At 41.6% G+C, this 15109-nt stretch overlaps 2 protein-coding genes across 2 annotated transcripts in view; one reads left to right on the top strand and one right to left on the bottom strand.

The window, feature by feature from the left end:
• Positions 1-3358: 3358 nt before the first annotated feature.
• Positions 3359-11370, top strand: LOC113227289 (transmembrane protein 138-like). Its single transcript, XM_026460173.1, has 4 exons — positions 3359-3508; positions 3586-3658; positions 9775-9946; positions 10446-11370. The coding sequence occupies exons 1-4, from the start codon at positions 3381-3383 to the stop codon at positions 10550-10552; spliced, it is 480 nt and encodes a 159-aa protein (XP_026315958.1). The 5' UTR covers positions 3359-3380; the 3' UTR covers positions 10553-11370.
• A 59-nt stretch (positions 11371-11429) lies between these two features.
• Positions 11430-15109, bottom strand: part of LOC113227296 — a 37423-nt gene continuing 33743 nt past the window's right edge. The window contains exons 7-8 of the mRNA XM_026460184.1: positions 14791-15105; positions 11430-14712 (exon numbers count right to left, since the gene is read on the bottom strand). Of these exons, the coding sequence (XP_026315969.1) occupies positions 14468-14712; positions 14791-15105 (560 nt within the window). The 3' untranslated portion in view covers positions 11430-14467. The remainder of the gene's footprint in view (positions 14713-14790; positions 15106-15109) is intronic.

The following is a 15109-nucleotide window of genomic DNA, read 5'->3' as shown; positions in this document are numbered from 1 at the left end:
ATATGTAGCCTACGTAACCATTACAGATAAGTCTCATAAAAGGAATATTCACATCACTTTTTATTTTTATGGCTCCATCATTATGAGAAATGATGATTTTGCCAATGCCACGGTTGAAAGAAAAAAAAAACGAAACAAAAAAAAATTCGCTAAGCTCTAATAGGACATTAACCGGTGTTGGTAAGTTGGACCACAGGAGTATATTATCGAAATATGAATATACTTCTATCTGTTATCACTATTTATGTATTTTTATTTAGCCTTGATCCCATTCCGTGATATCTTGTTCCCAATTATTTTTCCTTCCCATTATATTCCACTTACAAAAACTACGCGTAATGATGCAAATACACCATTGGACTAACCTCCAAACCCAGCACCATAGGTGCCACTATGTGAGTTCCTAGGCCGGTCTCGGTCGCGACCATGGGTCCTGCTGGTGTCGCGGTGCCTACGTCCGCCGCTGCCGCCGTCGCTGTCGCTACGACTGCGATACTTTGACCGACTCCGATGCCGCGAATGACTACGACTTCTGTGTTTGGAGACACTGCGACGACGATCACGATCACCCCCCATTCCACTTCCTATGATCGTATCTAAATTATTGTATTATTTACAAAATAGATTATTAAAAATAACAGTGAAACTTTTGAAAACACTTCACTTTTCAAAGTTCGACCTAGGAACATAGCATTAATACACCTAACAAGGATCCCTCAACGTAACGATGTTTTGCCCTCGGACAACCTTCAGGGATCAGTATTTATTAAGTATTTCACACACAATATGCAATATCCTCATCGAAAAATTATGATTGTTGAATGTAATCAGTATTTGCACCACAAACAAACCACTAATACTATTTGTACCTAGTCTACAAACCAAACTTTAGGGTACTCTTTGCTTTGGCATTGGCACAAACCACTAATCTCTTTGGTCTAATGTGACAAGCAGTGTTGCCAGACTTTTACGAAATTAATTAGCCAGTTTATGTGTGTTAAGTAGCCGATATTCGCCCATCCCAAGCCATAAAATCCCTAAAAATCAAGGTATCACAATTCTACAATTCTGCTTGCTGCCGGAGTTTGGGGAATATGAACTCTCTTATTTTCGCAATTCCTCACACATTAAAGAAAAGATAAGCTCCCCATGAAAATGTACAAAAGTCTGTGACATTAAGAAAGAAAAATTGTTTATGGTTGGTTGGTCAGGTTCGGCGGGAATTTCCCGCGAAATCTAATAGATTAACTTTTAGTATACTTTTCAAAACAAAGTTTCTTGCAACTCCTCTTTAGTAATCTATCTGAATGTAGCTTGCTAATAAATTGACTGGTTTGCTTTAGTAAAAGAAAACAAAGAGGGCACAGCAGTTTTCTTTAACACTTTGTGTATAGGTTCATCACCTAAAATAGATAAAAATAAATTAACATATACTAGTAGAACAAAACCATTAGTATTAATGATAGAAGTGACAGGAATGAAAAGGAATACATGATATTTGTTTTGCAAAATTTCCTAAATTAACCTAACTTATTTTGAGGTTTAAATTAAGACGCACATAACCTTAACGAATTACTCTATATAATATACTCTAAAATGCTGCGGACAAAAGAGCAGTACAGTATTTTTATTGTCTCCACCTGTGTAAAATCTTTGGCACAGCGCATAATAAATCCTAGGGCCCTATTTATATTCTATATTATATTTATATTCTATACGTTTATGTTGATTGTTGTGATTAGTTAGGTACTATTTAATTGTAATTGTTATTAGCTCGACTTGACTTATGTAATTTATTGGTTATTCATTTAAATGATATGTAAGCATATACAGGTTCAGGCTAAGTCTAAATTGTAAATATGTATAGAATGGCTACGAAGTAAGTAGGTAGCTTTGAATGTCCTCTTATTTTCTTGTATAAACGATAGCCAGGCAAATATACTAGACCTCACTATAAAGACGAAGCCTTGTAAATATGGCTACTAAAGTTGTGAAAAATTGCGACATTGGAGCCAGCGTTGTTGGCAGCACTGCACACTTGGAACTTCACTGTAGTCTGTGGCTTGGACGGAGTATAGTTTGTGTCAAAGACATGGTTTACCAAGACATGGCTGTATGGTGTGAAACCTTTGCCTTTTCCTTTACGGAAAGAACTGAAAAAAACAACATGTCAACCAGTGTTGCCATGTGCACCGTAATTACGGTAAATGTACCGTACTCAGCACTTTACCACCTACCGTCGACACATGACAAAACGGTGACAAAATGTACAGTATTATGCAGGAGCTGGCTTTTTGTAGTAAAGCATAGTAAAAGAGGTGCGAGATCGATGTATGCGGTTAATTTAATAATAACCTGCCACTATAAAGAAATCTTTTGATGCAGCAGTCTGTCCAAAGGCATAGGTAAATATGCGTCAATTTTAAGCCTAACGAGGAAATGTTGAAAAGATTACATCAAAACATTTATAAAAATTAAGATATTGTACTTGATAACAGTTGTTTTATAAAAAGGATGAGATTTAGACTAATTTTTACCAAGGTATTCATCTCCTCATTTTTGTAAATATTTAGATTTAATTTTTAATTTTTCTTTTATTATAATTGTAATTTTTCTTTGTAACTAGTAAAAAGTAAATTATTTACTTAAATAGGTATAAGATAAAGTAAGGTAATTCACTGTCATAAAAGGTTACTCTTACAAAGTTAGATTACTATTGAAAGTATAATAAATGAATAATACCTATACCATAATTACACTGTTATTTTTATCCTGGGCTAATCACCGTAATTTCTTAGGATCTACCGTATTTTACGAGCACAATCACCGTCATAGTTTGTGATCACCGTCGACCAGATTTTGGACATGGCAACACTGATGTCAACGTACGTTTGGAGGATTCGCTCTGGGCCTTTTGGAGGGAAAAGGGAGGGCCTTTTGTCGTTTTTATTTTGACTTTCAATTATTTTATGAAATCTAGTTTAAAGTGGAATAGGATAGTGCTACTGTGCCTTAATCGAAGATTAAAACGCGAAATTATACGAATCTCTAACTAAAATACCCGTATCGGCCCGTTCTAAGGAATCCCGAGTCAATCCAAGCACGCCGCCTCAAATTGCCTATCTTCTTTGTGGTGGCAATATTTACAGAAATATAATTAAACGTTTATGTTTTCGGCTGAAGGACATTGTTTCCATGGCCAGTAATAAATTATAAATAAAACAAAAAAAAAACGTACGTCTGGTTAAAATATGGTTTGTGACTTTGCTTTGTGTCATTGTGTTGTAATGTTGTTCAATAATGTTCACGTTGTTCTTAATGTTTTGTAATAGAATGTACATTATAACTAATTTTATTACCATTAATTAATCTGGAGGACAATGAAACTTTCTACTCCACGATACACATTTTGTTTATTTTTCCAATTAGCGTTCATGTACTGCGATCTTATATTTAATTGTGTCAGTTTGTTTCCGAGAAGCCGCGATGGTTTACTCGTTTTATTTATGTAAGTAGGAATTTGAAAACAGATTGCAAAATTTAAATTATCCAATCCATTTTCATATTTACCTCTCTCGTGTTTAGATTCCAGGACCTTTTTCTCGTGCTTTCCGTTACCATGATGCTGATGACATTCTTCTCCACGTACCTATTCCAAGTAAGGACTAGAGCTTTTGATTGAAATGTTAACATGTAGTCAGGTGGTTTCCAACTCAATTGTGTGTATTTGTTTATATTAGGCGCCGCGCAAACGTATGCCGTGTGTTGGATACAAGCAACTGACAACTAGAAGTGATTATTCTATTTTACTATTGTAATTGACTGTCGATTTCTTATCAATTGTATGAAAATGGAATATTCACTTCTAGTTGCCGGTTGCATGTATCCAATACACTTTAGCAGTAGAGCTCCTTGTGAAAGAGTTCATCCAGGATAGTACTGCTACCTTACCTATTTCTGCCACCAAGCGGTAAGCATTACCTCAGATCTTTGCGATTTAAAGCTCTGAGTGGCACTGCAACTGTTACGGACAGGCATGTAGCTTACCACCAGACACACAACTTGCCCATCCCGTCACTTGATGTTATAAAAAAAAATTATAACTTTGAGTATAAATAGATGAATGTTAATAAATGTTGAGTTTTCGCCTTCCTTTTTATTTAGACAGTTGGCCTGCGAGTATCGAAATAATTTTTTATTCATATACAGTTTAACAAGTACAAGCACTTTGATTATCTATATTGAATTGAAAAACTTATGCTAATGTGTGTATCTTCTTTGTATTTTTAATAGACATAATTCTAAATGTAGTTTATATATCGCACCCTTAGTAATATAAGGGCACAATCCAAAAAAAGTAGATTTTTGGGAAATCGCGTATTAAGATTCTGGATTCCTACATTACACCTATTTTTTCAAATAACATGCTTATTATTTAAGTTATAAATATGAAATTTGGCAGATTTGTTCTTTGATAAATGTATTATAAATAGCAATAAAAAAAAAATAATATAAATAAATTCCATAAGTTTCAAGCAAGTTAAAAAAACACTTTCAAGTTAGACCCATATAGTACAAAAAATATAACAGAAATATGGAGCTATATAAGTTTGATCCCATTTATTATTTAAGTCCCTATCAATTCCCAAATTTCCCAAAAATCTACTTTTTTTGGATTGTGCCCTTATATTACTAAGGGTGCGATATGTATGAACTTAAAAATATTGACAATTCAGTGAACCTGTGCCCAGTAGTTGGACGAATAATGGGCTGATGATAATTCAAATGAAAGTTTGGTTAGTCGTTGCATAAGAGTGACCAACATTCAGTAGATAGTCGATAGAATATTTAGCAACTACAATCACTAGCTGCTTGTAAGCAAACAACATTTTTGCACAATGAACATCGTTTACTCCATCTTCATGTTATTGCATTATCAGTGCACTGTACCCCAAATTGCTTAACAAGGTGCTTAAAAGATTGTAGCATATGTACTGACAGACAAACACACATGCTGGAACCACATTTGACTATGGAACCCTAAAAAAACGGTTTATTTGAAGATATCAGCACAAAAGTAGTCTAACCCCATGGAATGCATAGAAGATATAAAATTGTTTTGTGTGTTTCTATGTTTCTGTGTTAAGTATATTTTTGGGGGTTAATGTTGCTCGCTTCCGTAGGTTTACCCTCGAGACCCTACAAGTGACCCCAGAGTGGTGCTAAAGAGCAACAACTACCGGTGGTAGGCTTCGGCCGTGACTGGTAACCACCCTCCCAACGCAGTCGAGTCGCCAAATGGTTTATCCGCGTTCCGGCTCGTGTTCGGGAGTTGCCATTAGGAGGTCGGGTCTGAATAGTTGCATTGCGTCCAACGACGAGTAGTAGCTGCTTGTATTGCCACACTGTGCACTCGGTTCTGGAGGCTAGCGGGATCCGAAGCACGGTGCACTGCTGGCCGACCGTGGGAAGTTGGGGGCCCAAGTAGAGGTAAAGTCACCCCTGAAAGTCTGTCCCACCACCCAACGAAAAATCCCGGAATGCTCCACCTTGCCGGTTGGCGACCGGAGGGGAGGACCAGGTGGCCATCTCCGGGGGGGTTCGGGAGTCCCCGCGGTCTCCAAACCGATTGTACCCTCATGAGGCAGTGTGAGTTTGCTGGTTGGTTGGACGACGTAATGCCTCGTTCATCTGCCTTCCTCCTGCCTATTCGCTTCTCCAATTTAAAATTATGAGTCACAAAAAAATGATACATTTTTCACAGCGGTTGCACGTCCTCCCATTAAAAGTGCACCTCACCAACCTGGAAACCGATAAACCGCAGCTGTTGTTCCTCACCAAGACGCAGATCATATAATCAGATAATGTCCGACTGACACGGCGTACCTCTGCTACCCAGGGTATACTCTGGAGCACAGGTTCCTACCTCGTGCCGGAGTCTGTGTGTACGTTCGTGATGATATCTGTGTCAAGCGTCTCAAGAACCTTGAGGCACCGAGTTTTTCTTTTTTGTGGCTTCTGGTTGACACAGGATTTACCCAAATAGTATACTGCTGTGTCTACCGCTCGCTCAGTGGAGATCAAGAGACAACCAAGCTGTTCCAAGATCTGAGCGAGACGTCTGATGAGGCTCAGCTCAGGTATCCAGCGGCGCAACTAGTCATTCTGGGGGACTTTATGCACACCATCAAGAATGGGTGTTCCCATACCAGATGACCGATCATTTACTCGGTGGTTGTGGATGCACCATTGGGTACCTCTGACCACTGTCTGGTGAAAGTTGTATCCATATACTCCCCACCCCAGGGCCCCAGGGGTACGAGACGGGTGTGGCGATACAGGTTAGCAGATTGGGACGAAATGCGCCATTATTTTGCTTCGTATCCCTGCCAGGCTTGCTTTACTACTGATTCGTAGAGCTGTGCTGATACAGTAGTTGAGGTCTTGCGATTGGGCATGGAGTATTATATACCATACTTCGTTGTAAGCTCGTCCAAGGTTTAACGCGCCTTTACTGCGGCTGGCCTATAATACTGCGGAAGAGAAGGCGAAGAAATTCGCCTCAATTTTTGCAGAGTTCGCGTCTGGATGCCGCAGGATACTTACCACCTTCTTTATCTCAGACTGGATGCACTATGGCGCCAATTCGCATATACCAAAAAGAGGTACTCAGAACTGCGAAGTCTAGACGTGCATAAAGCTAGCGGACCAGATGGAATTCCAGCAATAGTCCTGCGTAACTGTGCGCCTGAGTTGTCTCCTATTCTCACACGCCTGTATCGCCTCTCGCTTGAGACTGGTGTAGTTCCCAGGTCGTGGAAGCTTGCAAATGTGCAACCAGTGCCTAAAAAAGGCAGCAGAGCTACCCTGTCAACTATAGACCTATCTCAGTCACTTCCATACTCTGCAAGACTATGGAACGTGTACTTAACAACCGTCTCCTGTCGTACCTTGAAGACACTCAAGTGTAGTGTACTGGTGTACTGGCGATCTCCTCAGTGATCGCAGTACGGATTCCGAAGAGGGCGATCTACTGGGGATCTTTATGCCTCTCACTTATGGAGCGAGGCTATAGAAGAGCATGGCGAAGCCATTGCAGTGTCTTTAGACATTTCTGAGACCTTTGACAGGGTCTGCCACGCAAGCCTTTTAAGCAAGCTTCCCTCTTATGGGCTTCCCACTGATCTTTGCAATTGGATTTCGGATTTCTTGAATGAACGTTCGATTCGAGTGATCTTAGAAGGCTACTCTTCCGAACATAGGGCGAGAGACGGAGTTCCTCAGGGTTCTGTACTGTCCGCAACCCTCTTCCTGCTGCATATAAGCGATATACTGATTCCAGGTACCTTTGGGTATGCTGATGACAGCAGTTGTGGACAGGTACTTGACCAATGTAAGGGTCAGTGGAGAAGAAATCCAGTCTTGTCGAGAGTCCATGGTTAGTCGTTTGACTTTGACACTTAAGGCAGTCTCCGATTGGGGCGATACCAATCTTGTCAAATTTAATGCTAACAAAATGCAGGCGTGTCTTTTCTCCACTAAACGGAGTCCCTTTCACCTGACTCTGACTTTTCGTTATATGTGTATCCATACCGATAGCCGACCGTCTTCACCTACTTGGAATGGACCTTTCGTTCAATCTGAACTTCGGCAGTTACATTGAATCCATGGCCAAAAATGCAGCCAAGAGGCTTGGCATCCTTTCCAAGGTGAGGCGATACTTCACACCGGGACAGTTGCTTCAGCTGTACCAAGCACAAGTCCGGTTGTGTATGGAGTACTGCTGCTACGGCGAAGCTGCAGAGCCTTGAACGCCGCCGCAGAGTTGCCAGCTTATCGGTATTCTACAGGATATATCACGGAGAGTGTGTGATGGAATTGCATAATTTGATTCCGCCTTCCCCTTTCCATCATCGGGAGACTAGACGTGGGCGGGGGGGATTCCACCCCTATGTTGTGGATATTCCCCGGATTCGTACGAAGTGTTTCGCTTCCATATTTGTATGGCGAGCGGCTAGGGAGTGGAATTCCCTGCCTGCAGACTTGTTCCCCGAACGCTATAACTTGGACCTTTTCAAGGCGAGATTGAATATGGCATTATTTAGGTGTGCATGCTACTCGACCTCATCGTTTCCATTAGGTGAGATGGAGGTCAAATACGTACTTATTTAAAAAAAAAACATAAGTTATCAGCAATGGTCGAAAAAAGGTGTTCCATATAATATATAGATACATGTATAGATATAGCCACAAAGAGCGACATAGCCTTGTTAAAACCACCAAATATTAATTACAGTTTAGAATTCCGGATTTCCGGAAATGGTTTTACTGCGTCGTAGTACAAACCTACTGATCTAGGAAGTCGAAGTTGCATTTTAAAGTAATTCTAAGGCTCAACTTAACTTTTGGCGCAGAGTCGAAGCGTGTCGTCGCCTGATTTTCAACTACAACGCATGGCGACGCTCGCATTAGTGCGCCCGGATCACAGTGTGGTCGGCGTCAGACGCCTCACTGCGCGCAAGGAATGCACGGCAAACCGCTCGACTTTAACCAAGCGTCGATGCGCGAAGGCGCGCGATTCCATATTTGCATAACACAAATTTGTACCTTAATAATGGGAAAATAGAGATGAATATGCTGTAGGCGAAAAACATGACGCGTCGCGACGCTTTGACTCTGCGCCAGTGTGAGTTGAGCCTAAATGAATTTTTTACACGGCACTGTAAAAAATTCAGTAGATAACTGACCTTTTACCAAAACGGAGAATAAAAAGTAACGAGAATGGTCAATCTCCGCCCTTCCCTAGCTTTAGATACTGCATGTTCACATTGTCTCATAGTCACATTGTCATATAAATTCACATGGTCACATTGACGGAACGGCGACATGCTAGTAGAACTTAAGAAAACAAAATAATTTAAAATTTTATTGACGAGGGAAATTTTAGAACATTTTAGTTGCATGAGAATCATGATCACAATCTAAAAAGTTTATTTAAATTTAAAAATACAGTATAACAGATGTTCATAAATTCGAACCACTAGCAAAAATGTCGTATTTTAAAAGGAAAACATGTACGCTAGATTATTTTAATTCTTTTTATAAGAAAAAATCTGCCGGACGCTTAAATAAGCCGAAAAAGTGCCATAGTCGGCCTTACTCATGCACGGCTATTTATCTTTATAACTCATTGACTTACAAATAAATGGACGACGGGTCTAATACACAAACCACGAAAAAAATGTCCCAAGTCAACCTATTTAAACGTAGTGACATGTAAAGGAATACGAAAAAGTCATCGCAGTACTGTCTAATTTTGATTGCTTCGCTGTCAGTCGAACAAACGAAGACTAAAGCGTGAATGACGCTCTGTATACGATTTTAACGCCCTATAAGTTCGGACACTTTTCAGCGCGGACCCGACGTCCATATAATTGTAAGTCAATGTTATAACTAAAGAGTTTCTTTAATCCGGAAATCCGGAATTCGAAACTAATTAATTAATATTTGGTGGTTTAACAAGTTTATGTCCTTGAGCTATACATGTATTTATGTATGTGAAACGCCTCTTTTTCCGACCATTGATTATCAGCACTAAAGGCTATACATAAAAATCATATATGACCAATATATAATTATCAAGTTTTTTTATATAATTATAGCATATACAATAATGGTGGACAAAAATTAAATATGGACTACACCACTTTTGCGTTGTTAGCCTCATTTGAAACGAAGAATTTGTAACAGTAACAGAAAATGCTTGTTGAGCAGGCTGGGCTGGTGGAGGTGTTGGTGCGCAAGTTTCGGTCGGCCGGCGCATTGTGCGCGGCGTACGTGGCCGCCAGCGTGGCGCTGCACGCCGCGTGGCTGCTGGACAAGTGGGCCGCACCCGACGCCGTCTCCACGCCGCTGCTCATATGCCTGTTCACTCTACAGAGATGCTGTATGTACTCATCTTTGGGTTGCGGTTGCTCTGCTAGCTTTTCGCGAACATTATGCAGGTGGACATTGGCTCAATTTAGGTCGGGAACGATTTTTTGTAAAGAAATCTAAAGTGGCGTAATGAACTTTGTCAATTGTGTAACGTACAAAGTAAATACGGCACAGCAGCTACAGAAATTTGAGTCCGCGTGAGAATTCTCCAGAAGATGCACAACATAGAGTACATTATGTTACTATTTAAAAAAGTTTGCTTCCGTTCCGTTCCGCGGCAATGTACTACTTGCCGAGCCTGATAATGTATTTTCTGTGTATATAAAAATGGAATGTTCTAGTGAATGTTCAATCGAGCAAAATAGTTACGCTTGTGTTGAATATTTTTTCATGCAGTTAATTTTGCCACCTTCCCTCCGCATAAAATTAATAAAGAATACAAGCGCAACTACTGTCAGAGACCACCATCAAAGAATATATTTATTTTCCATGTAATGCGCCGTTTGCAGTGTCACCGTGGTACTACTTTGTGTACAAGCGGGCGGCGCTGCGCGTGAGTGATCCTCGTTTTTACGAGGACATCGATTGGATCAACCGGCAGCTCCAGACTCACTGAATATGTTCTTCTTATATGTAGAAAGACGGAAAGCGCAAAAATGTATATTATTATTAATCGAGTTTTTAGGTTTTCGCGATTGTAACACTCAGGAAATGACACTTTGTTTTCGGATCTAAATCGCGTATATTTCTTTTTTATTTATTTTCGGGCCCATAACAGGTCCCTTGGTTACGACAGACAGCAATCACAAAACAAATGTACACATTTTAGATCCAAAAAAATGGTTCATTACATATTATTAAGTTAATAAAATGGAAGTAAATTCTCCGCGGACCGAATGAAGGTTAAATAATCGGTTAAAAATCGTGCAAAATAGCTGCGCTTGTGTTAAATATAATTTTTCCCACTCTTCCTCCGCATAAAATTAATAAAATAAATAACACAAGCGCAACTACAGCCATAAACCACCATCAAAAATAACCCGACACGTGTTTCGCCTCTACACGAGCCATCTTCAGTTGTTGATGATTGCTCGACGCTTGGCCAAAGAATTGATTCTTCACACGATTTAACCTTTAATTTTATTTATTTCGCACGATTTAACCTTCACTTCCGCAAAGTTACGCCTGAATCTATTAATTATTATTAAGTTACATATTATTAGTGTATATAGCATTTAACTTCTAGTCATATTGAGATCTCATTCAACTAATGGGTTTGTTATTGTAAAGAAACATCTGGGATAAAAAACTTTTAAGTACTTAGAGTAATGCAGCTTTTATTATAGAATGTCGTAGGTATACAAACTATACATTGAAAACTATTTACACTTGATAAGTAACAACAAACAATATTTCACTTAATAAACCTCTGAGAAAAAGGCAATTGTCTTATTTATTAACTTTTAATACATTATCATCACAAGAGGCGTGGTGTTGTCAAGCAGAATTTTATTAGTGACGGCTTGGTTAAATAAGATTGTTTAAATTTATATTGTTGTTTGTGGGTTTCAGCATGTTTTGTATGAAATCGTTAAATTTAAGAAACATCTTGCAAAAAGCAGCCTGCAGGCGCCGAGATGCCTAAGGGGTTTGCGGGGGAGGTAACGACCTGGGGCCCAATTCTGTTAATTTCTCTTGAAACCACAAGTCAATGGATGATTGAGATTATATTGCCATTATGGTCATATTTGCTAGTCTATTTTAAATCAAATTGCAATGGCAGTTGAGTTTGAGATAGTATCAGTTAACTGGCAGTGATGTAATTCCTCACTAACGATCGATGTTGCTATGTTGCCTTACTAAAAGTACCATGGAAATGGACTATACCATCGACACGTGCTATCCATACACTATTATTTCACTACACCTTCAACTCGGCAATAACAACTTCTTAAATGTTGTAAGGGTATATGCGCCAACAATGGGGAATGAGGATGGCATCAAGGAACGTTTTTACGAAGAACTCTGTCAATGTCTCAGCAAAATCTGCCCAAGTGAGCAAAAATTGTAGTTGGGCGACTTTAACGCGAGGGTTGGTCAGGATCACGAGTCGTAGCCAAATGTGCTTGGTAAACATGGTGTGGGCAATATGAATAGCAATGAGCGAATGCTCCTGATTTTATGTGCACAATACGACCTAAACGTTACCTTCATTCTATTCAGATTACCAGACAAGTATAAAACGACCTGATCGCGCATGCATGCAATACAAGCATTGCACTTAATTGATTATGCAATTACACGGCGTCGAGACATCTCCCAGGTTCACGTCACTCACGTAATGTGCGAAGCGAACTGTTGGGCAGCTCACAGGTTGGTTATTTCAAAACTGAAATTGCGTCTCCCGTTAACACGCAGGTCTTGTAACCAACCAACATCGTTTGACCTTGGTAGATTGAATTGTCCTGAATTAAGAGAGTCTTAAGAAAATTTAAAGCAAATGAAGGTGAACTGTCGGAAAAATGGCAATACCTGTCTTCTACATTATATTAAACGTGAACGCCACTGAAGTTCTAGGGCCAAAAAAGTAAGTATGTGAAGACTGGTTTGACCAGAATTATAGAGTTTTGTCTACAGCACGGAAAACACCGTGGCCTTCTCAGGCGCTGCGGCAATGACACTCAAATACTATGCACCGAGATTAAGAAAAGTGGTTCGTAACTAAAAAAAATTAACTAGGATTGAAGGATGAGTGGTGGCTTAAAAAGACCGAAAGAATTCAGTGGCTCTCTGACGCCAACCAGCGTGGTGCTTTCTACGAGGAATTACACAGGCTGACTGGTGCACACCAACGGAACAGTACCATTACAATTTTTAGGAGTTAAATTAGCTGATAAGAACGACATACCTACTTGACCGATGGGCAGACCATTTTGAAAATCTGCTCATGTTGATCGATCAGCCGACCTTGATCGTATCAATTCTATTCCACCTTTGTTGGAGCACCTGCTTGGACGAGCCTCCAACGCTGACTGAGGTAGTGCAAGCCATCACAGAGCAGAAGAACAAAAAAGCTGTTGGTGTTGCTCAAGTATGGTGGAGAGTGAATACATTGTCATATATGGCAAATGTTTAAGCGTATTTGGAGCGAAGAAAAAGTACCCGCTGGCAAGAATAAGGGGGACCGTTCCGACTGCAACTCTTACCGAAGCATTCACTTCTCTCCGTGTTAGGAAAGGTATTTGCCAGAGACCTCCTGAACCGACTTATCTCAGTATCGGAGACGTGACTGCCTGAAACTCAATTCGCATTTCGTTCAGACAGGGGTAACTGTGAAGCATAATTTTTCATACGTTAGCTTCACGAAAAAAGTCGTGAGCAGGGGCAACCCCTGTATATGTGTTGTAGACTTGGAGAAGGCCTTTGACTGTGTGCCACGGTAGGCTTTATGGACCATATTGACAAAAATGATGCCCTGAAAAGTTTGTACACTTGATTCGACTTCTGCATGATAGAGTGATGTTGTGTAACTTTCAACGGTGAACAGTCAAGGTCCTTTTCTGTAAGCTGCGGTGTCAAGTAGGGTTGTGATCTCGCACCAACCTTGTTCATACTATACTTTGCAGTTGTGGTGGGAGAAGTTCTCGAAAACTCATGGGCATACGTTTCTGGACAGAAATCTTTAACCTGTCAAGTTTAAAAGTTTCATGAAGTCTGTTTCCGATTCGGTCTAAAAATTAGTGACTTGCATAGTGCCAATATTTCGATTGAGATATTTCTTGATGAATCTGAAGCAAGTGGAGAAGTTTAAGTATTTAGGCAGCACTATCACGTCAATGTGCGACTAGACGACAGCGGCAGATATTCAAACCATATTTGTATTGCAAAAACCAGCGATATCTGATGCGGCGCCAGTTTCGATGGTGTGAGCACGTTTCGCGCAAGTTCGTGACCCTCGATTCACGAGGTTCACAAAGAGTATCTTCTGCCGAATGCTGTCTAGTTGTCGTTCTAGGTGGAGGTACTTTGTGAAAACTCGGGTGATAAAATTTGAGGAGCAGAGACTGTCAGACTTGGACGCGAAATGTGATGCCTTCAAAGCTAAAACACCTGCAGCCATTTTTTACCACTTCGTCGACGGTGTCCTTACGTGGCGCCGCTGTTTGCGGATATTTACCAATAAGATTGGCTACTGTAGCCATCGAAGGGCATACGAAAGAGCAGACAACTGTAGCTCTATTTGTTGTACGAATTCGGCTAGGGTATACGCACACTATTGAAGACCACAATATCAAAAAATTGCAATGGCAGTTGAATAGTAGTTCGGTGGCTAGCAACTGATGGATTTTTAACATAATACCAAATGTACAAAACTCCGTCATCGATACTCTATCGACACACAACTCGGACGATTTGAAATTAGCAGATTCGGGGTCCCGGTCGTTAAACGATTAACTACAGTCACAGGCGCACGTCGAAGGATCTTTTATAGTTTCGAGGCCTCCCCTTTTTGTTTTTTTTCGAGGCCCGTTCAACAAACGCAAGACTGCATCGCACAAGGCGATCGGTAGGTCACTGGTGTATAAAATGGTGGTACAAAGTGGAAAGTCATCAACGGTACGCGCACGGTAGCACCGAAGTCGCACGTAGTTACGCGTACACGCGGATCCGGCGGCGCGGGCGAGCGGACGGGCCCGTCGCCGGCCGCGGGCGGCGCTAGAAGGTCGCGCGGCACAGCGGGCAGGTGGACTTGGCGCCGGTCGCGAACCACGCGCGCTGCGGACAGGACGGGCGGTCAGCGGGCGGGCGGCGGGCGGCGGGCGGCGGGCGGCGGCGCGGGCCGCGGGCGCTCACCAGGCACTCGTTGTGGAACCTGTTGCGGCACTGGCGGCAGGTGACCAGCGGCAGGCGGCCCGTGGACGGGTGCAGGCGGCAGTAGCACACGTAGCACTGCGGCGAGGCGTCGACGCGCGCGTGCAGCGCCGTCATCCACATGCGCAGCGCGTGCAGCAGCGAGCCGTTGCGGTGCGCCAGGTACACGGCCAGCCAGGCCGTGGCCGGCGCCGGCGACCCCGCGCCGGCCGGCGGCGCCGCCACGGCGGGCAGCGACAGCGGGTGCGCCGCGCCCAGCGCCACGCGCAGGCGCACGGGCCGCTCCTCCACCGCGAACTCG

The sequence above is a fragment of the Hyposmocoma kahamanoa genome, unplaced genomic scaffold (assembly GCF_003589595.1).
Source record: "Hyposmocoma kahamanoa isolate Upper Pololo Valley unplaced genomic scaffold, ASM358959v1 206, whole genome shotgun sequence".
NCBI classification, from domain to species: domain Eukaryota; kingdom Metazoa; phylum Arthropoda; class Insecta; order Lepidoptera; family Cosmopterigidae; genus Hyposmocoma; species Hyposmocoma kahamanoa.
Note: the sequence above shows the minus strand (reverse complement) of the source record. Positions and strands in the feature narration are given on the sequence as shown.

Bases quoted from the DNA above. Each gene is read 5' to 3' on its own strand.
- LOC113227289 (XM_026460173.1), top strand. From the start codon at position 3,381: ATGAAACTTTCTACTCCACGATACACATTTTGTTTATTTTTCCAATTA. The intron at 3,509-3,585 runs GTAAGTAGGAAT...TCTCGTGTTTAG, and splicing joins GGTTTACTCGTTTTATTTAT to ATTCCAGGACCTTTTTCTCG. The intron at 9,947-10,445 runs GTATGTACTCAT...CGCCGTTTGCAG, and splicing joins GTTCACTCTACAGAGATGCT to TGTCACCGTGGTACTACTTT.